Below are 15,744 nucleotides of genomic sequence, written 5' to 3' on the forward strand. Positions count from 1 at the left end.
TGTACTAGTTACTTCTTTTTTCTTCCACCTATCCACTTGTTTTTTTTCTTTTTTTTCTTTGTTTGTTTATTGTTATTATAATCTAGAGGAGACAGAAATAGTACGTTTACTTATGTCCCCCTCAACACTGCCGTTAAAAAGCGGCATCACCCTAGATGATTCTCTCGAGGATAACTGTATTGACTTTTGTACATTCGAGGGATTCTCTCAGGAAGGAAAAGAGTGTGTGTTTTCTCCACGATTACAGACTTGTACTAAAAATGAATTTGAGTACTATACTCATCGTTATTACGGTGCCACTACGGCGGTTTTTTTTGTTGTTAGTTCTTCAACTCGATGTAGCATTGCGGCGCGTTTCTTTTGCACTAGACTTTTGCATTATCTTCGTTGGTGTGGTGAAAGCGCAATGTTCTTTTTATCAGGGCCTGTACAACGTAATGTAGAGGTTCAATGTTTTAAAGATGATTCCAAAGCTTGGGAAAAGTATACTAAAAATTGTCTAGTTAAAGCAGTGGAGTACTTGAGTTCTAAACCTTCTCTTGGTTTTGCTGGTCTTCCTGCTGTAATTCTTCGAGTTGATTGTGAATCTAAGGATGCGTACGACAAACTACATGAAATGCTTCTTTCAAATGGAGTATTTTTAGTCCGTCATATTTGGTTTAATGAGGAATGGCGAGAAAATAAATTTTTATGTGATAGTTATATTGATGTAAGTTTAAAACGGCCGGGATTTCGTGTGTCTCGTTCTCGTGGAAGTATTATTTGTTCAAAAGCAACCAGTTACTTAAATAATTGCCTTCCTGCGCTCCACCGTGTTTACCTTTATGAACCTTTAGTTGGTTCTCCTGAAGAAACATTAAAGTCTTTCTGCCCTGTTTTTTTTACTCGTCATGGACAGTCAGAGTATAATTTACAAGATCGTCTTGGTGGTGATCCAGACCTTACGGATTCTGGAACAGAAGATGCTCTTGCAGTTGCTGATTTTTTTCGTCACCAGGTCCTACATAACAGTCGTTTGTTCTCTTTTAGGGATACGAAGTGGGACAATGAAGAGGGTTTTGAGGTTTGGTGTAGTCAACTGAAACGTACTAGGCATACAGCTAAACCGTCTGCAGATGTTCTCACGAACGGGAAGTTTAGAATTTTTAAACCGTTGAATGAAATTCATGCTGGAGTTTGTGAAGATATGACAAATGAGGAAATCAAAGATCTTTATCCGAGTATTCAGTTCTTCCGGAACACTGACAAGGTGGGATTTCGTTACCCAAATGGGGAGTCTTACCGAGATCTCATGCGACGTCTTGAACCACTTCTCGTGGATTTGCACGTCACACATAAGTGTGTTTTGGTTGTTGCTCATCAAGCTGTGCTACGAACAATACTTTCATTTTTTGACGGCCCTTCAGTTGAAGAGGCAGTTCACAAGCCATGTCCGCATCGCACTATTTGGTGTTGCACATACAACCGATTAGGTGAACCTCGTTTGGCAACCATCACGCTTAAGCAACACAAGTACAATACTGAGAGAGAGTGCAAATGGAATGGCTGGTAATATTACCGTTTGCCACCAAGACTCTGGCGGTACCTTTTTCTTTCTTTCTTTCTTCGTATGCGCGTTTATTTTTCCTTCCTCCGTTTTTCTTTGTTTTCATTTTTGCGTTTCGCGGAAGAATTGGTTTCCCGAGTTTTTTTTTCTTTTACTACTATGGGGTTTCTAATTAATCTTTATCCTTGATTAAAAAGTCTCACTGTTTTTTTTTGTTTTTTTGTATATATATATATATATATATATATATATATATATATATATATGATAAAGAATTGGTTTGAGGACAATGAGATGTTATCTAAGGTGAAGAAATCACTTGCAAATGTTTTAACCCAAAACCCTATTGGAGACTATAGAGTTGGTGAGAGAAAGTTTCGTGGTGGTAAAAACAATTTACTCCATATTCAGGATGCTGTTGAAATATCATCTGGAAGACTTGTCTCTATTGTTTCATTGGATGTAAAGGAAATTGTATCCCGTTGTATGTCAGCAGCGGAGGTTGAAGAAGTTGTACGCAATTTTAAAGATGGTGTAACATTGCTTACACGTCTACGACATCCAAACATCCTTCAGGTGGTGAGACCTCTGATGGAAGATAAAAAACATCTTCAGATTGTTACAGAGCGTATTACATCTTTACTTTCACTTGAACTTTCAAATGGTAATCTTTCACAGCAAGAAAAGATTTTGGGAATTTTAAGATGTGCCAAGGCGATTCATTTTATTCATGAACGTGTTGGTTATTTACTTTGTGACTTTGCTCCTCAGGCTGTATGTATAGTCGAAGGGGAGTGGAAAGTTTTTGATTTTTCACATGCTATTTTGGGTACAGAAGCTATGAAGCATAAGTTGTCTTATCCATTTTCTAGTCTTGCAGCACCAGTTTTGGACTACTGCGCAACAGAAGTCATAAAGGCCTTAAAACCTAATGAGGATGGTCCTATTGATCTTTTCGTACCCAATGTACCTGAATCAAGTGTAAAAATACCAGAAAGCGATGTGTTTTCGTTTATTGTCGTTAGTGTTGAGGTACTTTCAGGGGAGAGGTTATTTAACTGTGGTGATAACATTGATCTTTACAATAGACAGTACACTGCTGTTGAGAAAAAAGTTTCCAAATGGTTTTCAGGGCGTCCTTTGTCAGAACCACGGCCATCTTTGGTTTCACTACTGAGAGAGAGAATTTTTACCACCGAGGATATGTTGGTCTTAGCATCTCTAGATCAATATGATACTATGGATGAAAACGAACGTTTTGTTCTATTAAAAAGGGTGTACGATGCTCTGGGGAATTCATTATTTGTAGAAGTCTTGATCCTGCGCCTGATAATACCACTTATGTGTCGTGAAAGTTCACAGGAAGGTAGACTACGATACACCCTTCCTATTCTTTTACGATGTTCTCAAACTATATCAGAAAATGCTTTTTCAACTCATTTACGGAAGTATTTTATCACTCTTCTTGGTGCAATTAGCAAGGCGGAATCGTTCGATCGTTGTACTGTGCCTGCAGAGTTGGTGCTTGATAATTTTGAAGTATTAAAAAGGCGTTTTAGTACTGATACTGAGAGGAATACTATTATTGTTCCATTTCTTGAGCGATGTGTGGATCCTTCAATTAGAAGAAAAAAAATAATTCAAGCGTCTATGAACTGCATATCCCAAGAAGCTGAAAGAGGTGGTCCTTTGCATTTTTCTGATTCTCTACCGGAGCGTCTAATTGATGTCTCTCTTGATGACCCGCAAGATACCACTTCCCTATGTTTATGCTTAGAGCGAGTGGTGCGCCACTTGTCACTTACCGCGCGTTACTCGCTTGAGTCTCGTCTTGTTTGCTATGCTAATAACCTTGCTTTTGACACAGGTGCTTCAAGAGACACACTGAATCGATTTTTAGCCCTTCTTGAGTACTTGTACGAAGGATTCTCTCGAGAGCACAAAGCTACTCAAAGCATTCCGTTGATTTCACCTCTTCTTATCAGTAACTTGACGGAACTGTCTTTGTTCAGCAAAAGAACAATACAGAAAATGGTGATAGAGGTTACAGTACCATCAGATACGGGCAGCGGGGATCAACATCGTCCCCCCACCACATCGGAGATACTTCCTTCACATCTTGAAACTGATTTCTTTTCTCAGCAGACTACTAGTTCTCATCCAACCTTCTTGTGAAGGTGGATTATGAGGGGTCCAGTGCGCGTAGAATTTGTTCATTTTTGATCTCTCAATCTCTGCTTCTTACAGAGTCAATGCCTAATTTCCTTTTGAGTATATACTTCTGCCTTTATTTTTTTTTTTCTTTCTTCAGTCATTTTTTTTTTATATTATTGTGCTTTTTAATCACTTCATTTTTTTTTTAAATTTCTCTCTCTGTTTGTGTGTGTGTTTATGTGTATGTGTATGTGCGTACTACTCCCTAGTAAACCTTCTCTGTAACGGTGGTGTGACTTTGAGTAGGTGAAGTTTGGTACCGTAATTACAACGTTGCTTTGCTATTCTATCCCACACTTTGTGTGAAGTAGACGGTAGAAACATTATTGACAATGTCGGGTCAGGAAAATGAGAATGAGCCCGGAGTGAGAGTAGCTCGGGATTCTTCTTCATCTTCCAATTCCTCTACTGTTGGAGAGGATAACAAGAAGTATTTTATCAGTCAGACTCTTTTTGAAACTTTGCAGGGAAAAGGGTTCAGTGACAATGCGATTAAAAAATCCATAGTGGCGGGATGCGTAGACGAGGGGACTTGCACGCAGTGGATCACGATGCATGAAGGCCATCCAGAGCTTGATACACCCTTGGACGGGGGTGTGGAGGTGGTTGTAAGGGTAAAACGCGTTCTCACTGAAGCTGAGCGTGAGGCGAAGGTGCGTGAATTGCGAGAAAAAGCAAAAGCCAAGTCGGAGGAGACGAAGCGGCTGGCGGCGGAGGAGGAGCGGAAGCGCATTGAAATGGGCCGCAAGGCGTTGGAGACAAAAGAAATGCTCGACGCCCTGCGACGCGAGGCGGAGTTGGCGGCGGTGCGGAAAGAAAAGGAGGCGGACGCCGTCGCCCGGCGGCGGGTCAAACTTCAAATCCTCGCGGACAAATACGTGCGGCGCGGCATGTCCCGTGAGGAGGCGGAACGCACAGCAGAGGCCGAATTGGAGGCTGCCGCGCAGAAGAAACGCGAGGAGTCCGCAGCATTGATGAACAATGCCACACGTGATTCGGAAACAACAAAAGGAGAGGTGGGGTATGCAACAAATATGTGGGATTTGCAACGTGTCACGGCGTCAACAGGTCATTCCCTTTACGATGTATTTGCCAAACCTGCGGAACCGCCCTCGATGCTGCCACATTTAGTCGAAGAGATGCTCAAGCACAAGGACGATTCCGTAGTACGCCAATGCATCACAGTGCTACGGACCGTTTTGGTGAACGTTCACGATCATCCTTTCGACATAACAAAGCGAACACTGAAAACCTCTACAAATGCTTTCTCTACAAAGTTACTACCTGTTTTACCTGCTCTCCAGCTACTGCATACGTGTGGATTTGAACTCGTTACAGATGCCAATGGTAGTGAATCACTAACAGCGGCAACCGTGGTGATTCGCGTCATAGAACAAGCGCTAGAGTTACTACCAAAGAATGTAGAGGTGTAGTCCTCCTCCCCACCGCCCCACGCCAGGGAAAAGAGTAGGAAAGAAAGAGGGAGAGAAAGAGAACGGAAGAAAGAAGATGAGGAGGAGGTGTTGGTGTGTGGGTGACATTGAATGAGGAAAAAAAAAAATGCACTTCTTCTTTTTGCTTATGATACGAAGAACAATGTTTGAATTGATCCAGGGGATGCATTATTTTTTGGAAGGAGTTTGTCCTTCGGGTTTCTTTTTCCAAAGGGGCGGTGCGTTGATTTATAATTAATTATTATTATTATTATTATTATTATTATTATTATTATTATTATTATTATTATTATTATTATTATTATTATTATTACTATTATTTGGTTCATCTTGTTTTAAATTTTCATTCCACCTGAAGAAAAAGAAAAAGGTAGAATTGAAAACTGGGCGATGCAAAGTTCAAGGACTGCCACCTCATATGATGAGATTGCACGAAAAAGAGCAGGTGATTTAAGTAGTAAGGAAACACCCTTTCGCTTCTTTAACAATTATGTTAAGAAGACTCTCATCCAGTTTGCTTTAGATCATATAAAGCGTGAAACAAGTTCTCGTGATGCTATTGTGCTAGATTTGGCGAGTGGAAGGGGAGGTGATATGGGCAAGTGGCTTCATTCCCAAAGCCCAGAACTGAACTTTGCGACAGCCAAGTTGCCTCGAGAACGTCTGGTCAAGACTGCTTTTCTTGAGTGTCACGATATTTCTCCAGAGTGTGTGGCTGAATCTCAGAAACGGTACGACAAGCTTGCTTCAGGAGTTGAATGCAAGTGTGTTTTTGCCGTTAGCGATTGTTTCAGTGAGGAGTTCCTTTGTCACCAACTGCCCTCTTCAGATCATTATGGCAAGTTCAATGTGGTTTCTATCCAATTTGCTTTTCACTATGCATGCGATTCGTTGGAGCGCATTGACATGCTAATGGCAGCTATAGCTGGTGCTTTGTGTCCTGGTGGTGTATTTATTGCAACGACGGTGGATGATGAGATATTGGCTGAAAGAGTTCGTGAGAACAAAATGGAATACAAAGGGCTCTTTGCCCTGCAATTTGACACTGAACCCCAGTGGGACGGGACCTTGCTCTCAGTAGGTACGAAATATCGCTTTGCATTAGATGGCTTTGTAGACTGTGATGAATATGTGGTGCCTTTATCATATGTTCGACAACGTGCTAAGCATTATGACATGGAGGAAGTTGTGGAATTCTCTAAACCTTTCCAATCATTTTATGCCGATTATAAAAGCGATTCGAGTAAAAATAAAGGACTTTATTTGGTGCGTGGTGAAATGGAACTTGCCACGTTATACCGATCTCTATGTTTTCAAAAAATCAAATAGGTTCTACATCATCAGAAAAGTGATGTTTTTTTTTTTCTAGTACCCTTTTTTCACTCAAGAGGGGAATGCATTTTTCTTTGTTTTTTGATCATTATCTTGATGAGGGAATGATGACTCATTTAATTCTCAAATTTATTTTCTTTTTTTGGATACTTTTCTTCTTGGTAAAGATTTTTTTTTTGTAAGAATCTCCGTTTTTTATATTTTTTTTTCCTTTTCTTTTTCTCTTCGAATTTATATCGTAGTTTTTCTTTGGTGGGATTTAATTTCTATTCATTATAGCAGTTATTATTCTTCTTGAGCAGAATGCTTGCAACAGTGGCGACTGCTGTAGATGGCAATCCTCTGCACGCTGTTCTCTCTGAACTACTTTCAGAAGTCTCCGATAAGCCTGTCAAGCCAAATATAAGTATTCCTGCAACAGGTAACTGGCGAACTCGTCAAGTAATACGGGAGTTGAAAGGACTCAGGTCACTCACCGAACTCGTTTCAGCAGAGGAACAGATCCGAGGTGTTGTAGAGAGTCAAGAAAGTAGATGCCGAGTTAAACTTCTTAGAGCATTTCTCTCTGGTTTGTATTTTGTGGAGGAAAGAGTGATGCTGTCTGAGGAGGAGATACGTTGCCGTCAATCACTGACTTTTATGGCAGAGTTCCAACTAAATAGTGAGAGACTTTGGTTTGCCATTTTATGGGAAGAAATGTACCACAGATCTTCTATCGAGAATGAATGTGTAATAGAGCTCCTTCACTACAGACGGTCTTGTGACCTTGATGCATTTATGGTACGAGAGAAAAACTATCGTCAACGTCTGGTGCAATTAGAAAGAATAAATCGAAAGGAATATGAAGAGAGACGCTTTCTATCAGTAGTTCGTGAAATAGACATGGAACTTTTACGGCAGCAGTCTTACCGCATCACTTCATGGGCCCGTTTGTCTTCAGCCAAGCTAGTGTTAGATATTGCCGATATTGTTTCTGACGAGGAACGTGATCGCCGATCCCTGGAAAATCTTTACTTACTTAAGCTTAGTTTAATAGCGAATGATCAGGAAAATGAAGCTGCACGACTAGTTGTTAATTCTGTTGTAAAGGCATCTATGATGCAGAAGAGTCTTAAGGATAAAAAGAAATGTGAAGAAATTACTTCTCGCCTATTGCTTTTACCATCTAAAGAAACTGATCTTCGTAACATTATCGAGAGGAATGAAATGGAGAAATTTCAGGAACTTAGAGTGGAGTTTTTTAGATCATGGCGTAATGCTTTTAAAAGTGTCATGAATCCAGGGGATGGGGCTAGAATTGTGGAACGTCTTGAGTTGTACGAGCGGCGATGTTTGTTTGATCAGTGGAGGTTTGGTTTTAACGCACTGTATGAGCGACAAATTCGAGAAAAATGTATTCTTGCGAAACACGAAGCTGAGTATGAGGCATTTTTCCACCTTGTTGTGGATAGTCTTACATCCCTCTGGAAGCAAGAAGGTAAACAGTTTAATCAGTTACAAAAAATGTTTTTGGAGTTTATTTGGTCTAATCGAATGATTGAGTCCACAACAGTGTTAGAAGTTGAGGAAAAATATAAACGAAGAAGGATAATGGAAGCTGAGGTAAGGGAAACTGTAAAATTACGAGCTCGGTTGTATATTCATCATTGTGAAGAGTCAACATTTAAGGAGGCGGCATCTATTATGGAAATGGAGGAAAGTGACCGTGTTTCTCTTATGGAATGGCATTTGCAGGTTGTAAAAGATTATATGTGTATGCAGATTTGCCGTGAGGAAGAAGAACTCCGATTTGCCATTGAATCAGAGGCACGTGCTAATTGGACGGATATCGTACTAGAAGAAGGCGCTCTTCGTGAGTCCTCTCTGACGATATTGTCGCGCTTAGAGGATGTTCAACGTAACTTCGTTGTGGAGGAGGAACGACAACGTCTCCTTTACTGTAAACTAAAAGCATTGGCTAACAAGGAGTTGATAGAACGAATAAGTATTTTAAGAAATGAGTCAGTGAGTCGTATCACTGTATATGCTGGTATTTTGGAATATGTAGAAGATTGGAATCGTTCAGTAGTCTTTGCAGAAACTCAGTGTGACCTCTTACAGATTTTTTTATACAAAATGGAACATCTTGAATCTGTTGAGCGTAATGTAATTGAGGAGTCTGAGCATCAGAGACGACATTTTCTGTTGCATAGTTTTGATTACACTCTCCCACAATTTCGGGCTTGTGAAGTAGATGAAATAAATGGTCGTTTAGACATAATGAATGAAGCAGCGATTGAAATTAATGCGTTAGCATTTATGTATGGTATACGAAAATTTGTAATGTACTCATCGGATGAGTTTGAATTAGGTCATGGCGCTATAAGCTTTTTCACCTCTGGAGAGCTTCTTCAGCTTTACTTGAATGAGTTAGTTCAAACTGTTGAACCGATGTCACGAAAGGAAATTATGAAAAGCGAAGCTTACGAAAGACAACTCTTAATATTAACTTCAAAGGAGTTCATGGGTCGACTCCATATTGAAAGAAATGCTGTAAATGCGTACAATACTATGCAGGATTTGTTTGACCGCATATTATCTCGAGCGGATGAGTGGCGAATGAGAAGTGCAGTGGAAGAACCGAGGGAACTTTCAGACAGAGAAGCGCTTATTGAATACTTTCGCCGTCAAGAAGCATCTGTCTCTATTAAACTCAAGGCTCAACGAGAAAAGACACGTGAAATGCTTAATTCATTTTTTGAAGAATTTTACTGGGGGCGTGATTCTATTGTACTGGAAGAATTTGTTGCTCGTGATGAATTAGCCAACTCTCTTTACCGCTCAGGTCATAATATATCTTACTTACAAGAGCGACCTACAACTAAACTAAGTATCAGGTTTTATAGCCTCGCATTAGTGACAAGAGGTGAATTGGGGCCACTCATCGTAAAAGTATCTGATTCAATAGATGGTGCAGGTGTGTCTTGCGAGTTGCGTGAAGCGCAATCTATTTCTGCTGCTGGAAACGTTTTTCACATCTTATTTCCTGTCTCTCTTGTAGAATTGGTGAAGACGTTGACTGAGGGAAGCACCATGCTTTACTTTGAAGCAAGAAGTCTGGATGGAAGTATAGTGGCTACCGCTTCCCTTCTTATTAGAAGCGAAGAAGTACAGAAAACCGTTGGTGCCAGTGTTATTTCAGTTTCTTTAGATGAAATGCGAGGCAAAGTGAATCTGGTTTTGCATGTACAATAAATTGAAGCTTGAATTTCCTATGTATTTAATGTAAGTTCCTTTATCTTTTTTTTTTCTATAACTTTTTGTTCATGCATAGTTTTTTATTGGAAAGTATGTATTTGTATTTTCTTTTTTTATGTGTTCTTTTTTTTTCTGTAAATTTCTCTCTACCTGTGCTTGGTTTGTTTTTCTTGTTTTTATTCTTAAAATGAGCTCCACGAGTTTTGTTTTTTTTCTTTTCAGGTTTCTTTTTTTTTATTGTTAATTTGTCTTTCTATTTATGCCTGATAGCGGTGGTTGTACACTTCCTCTGAATTTAGCTGATGTGATACTGCGTGATTTGTGTGGGCAGTGTACCATTGACGACTCAGCACGAACCGTATTTAATATATTTATTGAATTTATAGTAAACCATGAACGAAAAGGAAGTGCATCAGGAGGAGGAGGAGAAGAAGGGGAGTGTGAAGAAACCCTGGGCTCATGAACAACTAAATAGCCTGAAGCACTTCCAGCAGCACTCAAGACTTCATTTTATTGGGCAGTGGAAAACAAGGGCACAAGATTTATTCAAAGAATGGTTTAAAGTGAACCCTGAGTGGAATCATGGTGTTCTGAGCCAACAGATACTATTCGCCCACTTGGATATGGATGCTTTTTTTTGTAGTGTTGCCCTTGCAAAGGAGGAAAATGCCCATCTACGGGATAAACCTGTTGGAGTGGCTGCAGGAAAATTTAACAGTGATATCTCTTCTTGTAATTATATTGCAAGGACGTATGGTGTGCAGGCAGGTATGTACGTCAACGCTGCAAGAGAAATATGTCAAAATTTACATATTTTAAACTACGATTTACCACGTTGTGAAGAGGTAATTAAGTTTCTTTACCGAATTTTATTTGAATTGTGTCCGAATTCGGTGAATATAGCCATTGAGGTTTACAGTATTGATGAAGTAATGATGGCCTTTGATACCGATGATGTAGAGATCGTAAAACGCTACTGTAATGATGTCTGTGGCGAGTTAGAGAGATCAACTAAGTGTACAGCTTCTTGTGGAATAGGGTCCAATATTATGCTTGCTCGTATAGCCACAAAATTTGCAAAACCAAATGGAATATACGTTATTCCCCCTGAGAATACATTAAGTATTGTTGAACAACTTCCTTTCAATGAGATACACGGCGTTGGACATTCTACCATAACAAAGTTGCGTCCTTTGTTAAGGCCCTACATTAGTGAACTTGATATATGTGATGAAGCTATTCGTTGTTCTCATGTGCAGAAGCTAACCAAGCAGCAATTACAACATTTTCTAGGTAAAAAGGCGGGTGAAAACTTTTATAACTTATGTCGTGGAAATGATTCACGTCTCGTTACTCGTACTGGTGATGAAGAAAATCAGCGAATACTTGGAAAAAAAATTCCCACAAGCGTCGGTTGTACTATGAACTATGCGGTAAGACCTAATTCACTGGATGATGTGTGGAGTATTTCTAGAGAACTTCTCGAGGCAGTTTGCACTAAACTCGAGCGAGGGGAGTACTCTTGTTCTGGACTACGAATTACAGTTCTTGAACGACATCCACTGTATCCAAAGGAGACACAAAAGTTTATGGGGAGAGGAAATTGCATCGAGTTCCATATTTCTGTTAACTTTGTATCTCCTCTGAAGAGCACGGATATTGAAACAATGTTATCCCACGTGCGAACTACTCTGACACCGCTTCTTGTTATCAAACGATCACTCACAGACATAGAGAGGGCGAATGAACTTGGATTAAGCAGTGATACGGCATCTGGTGTTATTTGGACAGTTAGTATTAACGTTCTAAAGGACATTGTGATTTCTGATATTCGGGGAATGACAATTCAGGCGATATCTCTTCACATGGACAGTAATCGTGTAATGAACTTGAAACGTAAACGTGGCACACAGATGTCTCTTGTTGATGCTTTTTCAAAAGCCCCCAAAGTGGAGCAACAACATCAGCAAGAGTTGGAAGATGAGTATTTGTTGCCAAGATATCCACAAGATGTAGGAAGCACCTTGGAAATGTCAACTCTTGAAGATTTGATGAACTGTGACGTAGATGAAAGCTTTTTGAGGGATTGGAAAGCTGCCGCAGACCGTGTAGGCCATGATATGGATTATACAGCAATGAAAGCTCTTCTACGTGTTGCGGCATTAAAATGTTCGAGCAGTTTAAAATCCCCTATTGAAGCAAAGGAAACTTTCAAAGAGCTTCTGACGTTTGCAAATTCCGTGTTACCTATTTCTGTAACATTCGCTTAAGATGTATTTATCACCACTTATCAATATACAAACACTGCAAAGCTTATCTCGTGATTTCTTACTTTCAGATGGCTCTCCTACATTCATCTTGTGTTTATTATTATTATTATTATTATTATTATTATTATTATTATTAATATTTATTTATCTATTTGTTTTTTTTGTTTTGATTTACTGATTTTTCTCTTGTGAGCTTACTTCTTTTATGACATGCTTTTCTTTTTCCCTTTTGATATTATTATTTTTTTCTTAGCTCTCAAATGGAATCAATGCTATCTCAAGAGGTGGGGCGAGCAGCTCAATACCTCAAGATTGGAAATCATGGAGAAGCAGAGAACGTTATTCGAGCCTTACAGGAAATAAATGACCCATTAGTGGTCGCGTACACTGTTAATATACTTAATAGCGAATTACTTGACACAGCCACCGATATTATTACCTATGTGCATTTTGTTGCCTTTCGCTTGTTAAAATTTTATCTTATACGTAAGCGTTATATTCATGAGGATAAAAGGAATTTATTAATATTCTTCTTTAACTATGTGGAAAAAAGAGATAGGGAAATTCTAACACCTGCGTGGCGTTCTGTTTTGTCTGAGGTTGCGTTGAATGCGGCTGTTGTGCTAAAGTTGAGTTGTGCAAATGCTGAGGGTGGTTTCAGCGAATCTTCCATGTCAGATATGATATTGGAGATTATTTCAATTTTAGATCAACGTAGGTGTGAGTCGCAGGTGGTGTTTGTTCGTCATTTGGTACTACACATTATTGAGGAATTTGGTCTATATCATTCTGCTTCACGTGGACGTGGGATGTCGGTGGAATTTCATCGTGTCTGTCGTTCAGCTTTTGAATCTAGTGGTTTGGTACGATTTATTCATAGCTTAGTTTACTCTGCCGCAATTAGTATTTCCGAAACTCACCGAACTGCTGAAATACTTCTTACATGTCTTAGTTCTACAATGTCCTGGTCAATTCACCGTTTTTTTGAAGAGGATGCCTCAGAAGATGAATCTGATCATTCTCTGAGAGTTTCGGGTGAGTTGTGGCAGTCATTGCTATTGGAGGGTATTCTTATCTCTGGTGTTTTTGTTCAGATTGACGATCTACTTCGAATGTGGTACACAGATGGAGGTATCTGTGGATTTTGTTTCAGTCGACGAATTATTGTAGAATTAATAAGACAATTTTCTAGTGTTACAATGCAGTCATGGGGGTTTTCTGATAAACTGAATTACGGTAAAAGATTTCTTGTATTGGCTTGTTTCGTCGCTACGGATCTATTAAAAAATGTAGGTGAAGAAGAAGCTCGATCAACTCTACCTCTGGCTATTTCTGGAGTGGTTAATATTGTTGAAAACATGCAAGATATATTTACTGTTACTGAAATTATTGGTTTTTGTATTTTAAACCTTTCAACGTTTGCGAAGGCTTTTATTGGGATAGATAGGGAGAATCCAGATGATGAAAGCATCATGGCTGCACTTGATGATACTCTGAGTTGTTTATTTGAAATTGCATCCATTACATCACAAAATAATTGTATTACAGCAGAGAATAAATTAATGTGTATAGATGTTTTAAACACCTTTTTATCTGTTAAACTGTCTTATGCCCATTCATCGGATGAGACAGAACATTTTTCTGACACCTTTACGACATCCCATATTTCTTTATTGGGACACATGGGACGGTTAAATCCTGAAAGAGCCACTGAATCTTTTTGTCTAGCATTAGATGTACTTTGTACACGATATTTGGAAATTGGAAAGATAGGGACCGAAGAATACATACAGGTACAAGAAGCTCTTTGGATTGTGCTGAAATTAATAGATGCTTTTATAGCTGATGCATGTGATGGGGAAACTGTTTTAATTCCCTCTTGTTTTACTTCTATTGCATGGTCAGAACACCATCCTGTTCAGAAGATTATATTGAGGGTTATGAATTTTTTGCAAGATGTTACGCAAAATTTATCTCAAACAAGTCCTGCAGTGGTGTCAGCTATGCTGGAGGTGTTTGCTACCTTTATTTCTGTTTATTCGGTCACAGAAGATCATGGAAACTATTTTTTTACTCAAAACACAACAACTTTGATCTCCTTTGTGTTTTATTCATTACGTGTATTTACTTTTGAAGAGAATGTAGGGCTTGCCGGATGTCGCGTGCTGGAATCATGTTTGAAGAGTAAAGGAATGATTTCTATTTTACAGTCATCTGCAGTTCTAGAAACGGCTGAAGAAATGATTCTTTGTGGCCAACAATTTTTTGGAAATGTAAGGGGACGGATTGTCGCTTTTTGGGTTCGTTCTGTTACTCAGGAGAGACGATCAGAACGACTTTTAACTGTCCTTCATTCCTTTGATATACGCACAACGGATTTTGCTTCTGTTGATGTTGACCTCTGCCTAGAAAGGTGTGCAACTATTTCTGGTTTCTTTTTGTCTATGCAAGAGAGCAAGGAGTTGATTTTGTGTCTTGAGATTGTGATGAAAATATTTAATAACCTCCTTTCTGTTAGTATTAACAGATTTTATGAGAAGGAGTTAATTATTCGGAGTATAGAGATGACACTACAGCTTTTTTTATCTTGTTCGGCTGTAGCAAATGGTCAACAATTTGAGCGGATAGTTGAAGCAGTACGTACGACATTGTCTTGTATTGTTAAGTCGCTTTCTGAAGATCTTACCTGGGGAGCAGAAGAATCCCAGGATCAGAAAGATCGACTCTTGAAACTTTTATCACAACTCTTGTGTGAGGTTTCTCAATGGCAAATGATGGAATGTGATTCCCCCACAGACGTGTCAGATGTACTAGGTTCATCTGTTATTTCTACATTGGCAGCCTTATTAAGATTATTTGATGCTCGTTCGTTTGATATTCCAGAATTACAAGAGTCTGTTTTTCTTGCCTTTCAACTGTGTGCAGAGGCATTTGTTTCTCAATTCGTGGCTTACTCAGATTCACAGGTATTTTTATCTACACTTTTCTTTTCCCTAAACTCTGAATCTATTGACATTCAGCGCGTTGGTACTACCGTAACGGAGAGGGTAGTGTCGTTTCTTAGAACCTCTAGTGCTGCGAATGAAGGACTTTTTTCTCGCCTTCTTTTAACAATCATGAATAGCTTTGTGTTGGGCAGAGTTTCACGGCGCCTCTCCTCTCAACTGGCAGAAAGTATTTTGATGCTATGCAGTTGTTTGTCTGCAAATGGTGTTGATGCGGTATTAAAGGAAGTAGCGCAGTCTAATTCAAACCCAGACGTTTTAATGCTTTTGGAAAAAATAATGTTACTTGTTAAAAACTGCTTGTTATGTACAGGACCTAGTCGACGAACAGCTCTCGGCAGTTTAACTGTGGCTATATCAGAAGGCCTTAGTAACATTAAGGGTGGACTTCTCGTTTAATTTGTGTTGACAAGGAGAGGAAAAGATGTGGTGGTGGTTGTGCTGGAAGAGTTAGAACGGGTGTAGATAAATAATAATAAACAGGAAAACAAATGATTTGACAAATACTGTGTGTGTGTGTGCTTGTGTTTTTTGCTTCTATGTTCGTAACATTTTTTGTTTTGTTTGCATGTCGTTTCTCCATTCCATTATACTTGTTGTGTATCAAAAATAAGAGAATAAACGATAAATAAAATAAAAAATATATAGTAAAAGGTTATATATTAATAGAAAGCGAAAAAAAGAGG

At 39.1% G+C, this 15,744-nt stretch overlaps 7 protein-coding genes across 7 annotated transcripts; all 7 read left to right on the forward strand.

Moving 5' to 3' along the window:
• Positions 1 to 112: 112 nt before the first annotated feature.
• Positions 113 to 1,552, forward strand: LSM04_001856 (Histidine phosphatase superfamily; the record flags this gene model as incomplete). The annotated part of the gene is made up of 1 exon (XM_067339301.1): positions 113 to 1,552. The coding sequence occupies one exon, from the start codon at positions 113 to 115 to the stop codon at positions 1,550 to 1,552; it is 1,440 nt and encodes a 479-aa protein (XP_067187759.1).
• Positions 1,553 to 1,840: 288 nt separating this feature from the next.
• On the forward strand, positions 1,841 to 3,721 carry LSM04_007149 (Protein kinase domain; the record flags this gene model as incomplete). Its single annotated transcript, XM_067339302.1, has 1 exon — positions 1,841 to 3,721. One exon carries the CDS (start codon positions 1,841 to 1,843, stop codon positions 3,719 to 3,721), a length of 1,881 nt encoding a protein of 626 aa, XP_067187967.1.
• Positions 3,722 to 4,092: 371 nt separating this feature from the next.
• On the forward strand, positions 4,093 to 5,193 carry LSM04_001471 (PUB domain; the record flags this gene model as incomplete). Its single annotated transcript, XM_067339303.1, has 1 exon — positions 4,093 to 5,193. One exon carries the CDS (start codon positions 4,093 to 4,095, stop codon positions 5,191 to 5,193), a length of 1,101 nt encoding a protein of 366 aa, XP_067187733.1.
• A 411-nt stretch (positions 5,194 to 5,604) lies between these two features.
• Positions 5,605 to 6,543, forward strand: LSM04_000921 (mRNA (guanine-N(7))-methyltransferase domain; the record flags this gene model as incomplete). The annotated part of the gene is made up of 1 exon (XM_067339304.1): positions 5,605 to 6,543. One exon carries the CDS (start codon positions 5,605 to 5,607, stop codon positions 6,541 to 6,543), a length of 939 nt encoding a protein of 312 aa, XP_067187713.1.
• A 306-nt stretch (positions 6,544 to 6,849) lies between these two features.
• Positions 6,850 to 9,780, forward strand: LSM04_004499 (uncharacterized protein; the record flags this gene model as incomplete). Its single annotated transcript, XM_067339305.1, has 1 exon — positions 6,850 to 9,780. The coding sequence occupies one exon, from the start codon at positions 6,850 to 6,852 to the stop codon at positions 9,778 to 9,780; it is 2,931 nt and encodes a 976-aa protein (XP_067187860.1).
• A 395-nt stretch (positions 9,781 to 10,175) lies between these two features.
• On the forward strand, positions 10,176 to 12,053 carry LSM04_003082 (UmuC domain; the record flags this gene model as incomplete). The annotated part of the gene is made up of 1 exon (XM_067339307.1): positions 10,176 to 12,053. The coding sequence occupies one exon, from the start codon at positions 10,176 to 10,178 to the stop codon at positions 12,051 to 12,053; it is 1,878 nt and encodes a 625-aa protein (XP_067187811.1).
• Positions 12,054 to 12,313: 260 nt separating this feature from the next.
• On the forward strand, positions 12,314 to 15,457 carry LSM04_006866 (uncharacterized protein; the record flags this gene model as incomplete). The annotated part of the gene is made up of 1 exon (XM_067339308.1): positions 12,314 to 15,457. The coding sequence occupies one exon, from the start codon at positions 12,314 to 12,316 to the stop codon at positions 15,455 to 15,457; it is 3,144 nt and encodes a 1,047-aa protein (XP_067187950.1).
• Positions 15,458 to 15,744: the final 287 nt, after the last annotated feature.

This window comes from Trypanosoma melophagium (assembly GCF_022059095.1).
Source record: "Trypanosoma melophagium isolate St. Kilda chromosome Unknown ctg4segment1, whole genome shotgun sequence".
NCBI classification, from domain to species: domain Eukaryota; phylum Euglenozoa; class Kinetoplastea; order Trypanosomatida; family Trypanosomatidae; genus Trypanosoma; species Trypanosoma melophagium.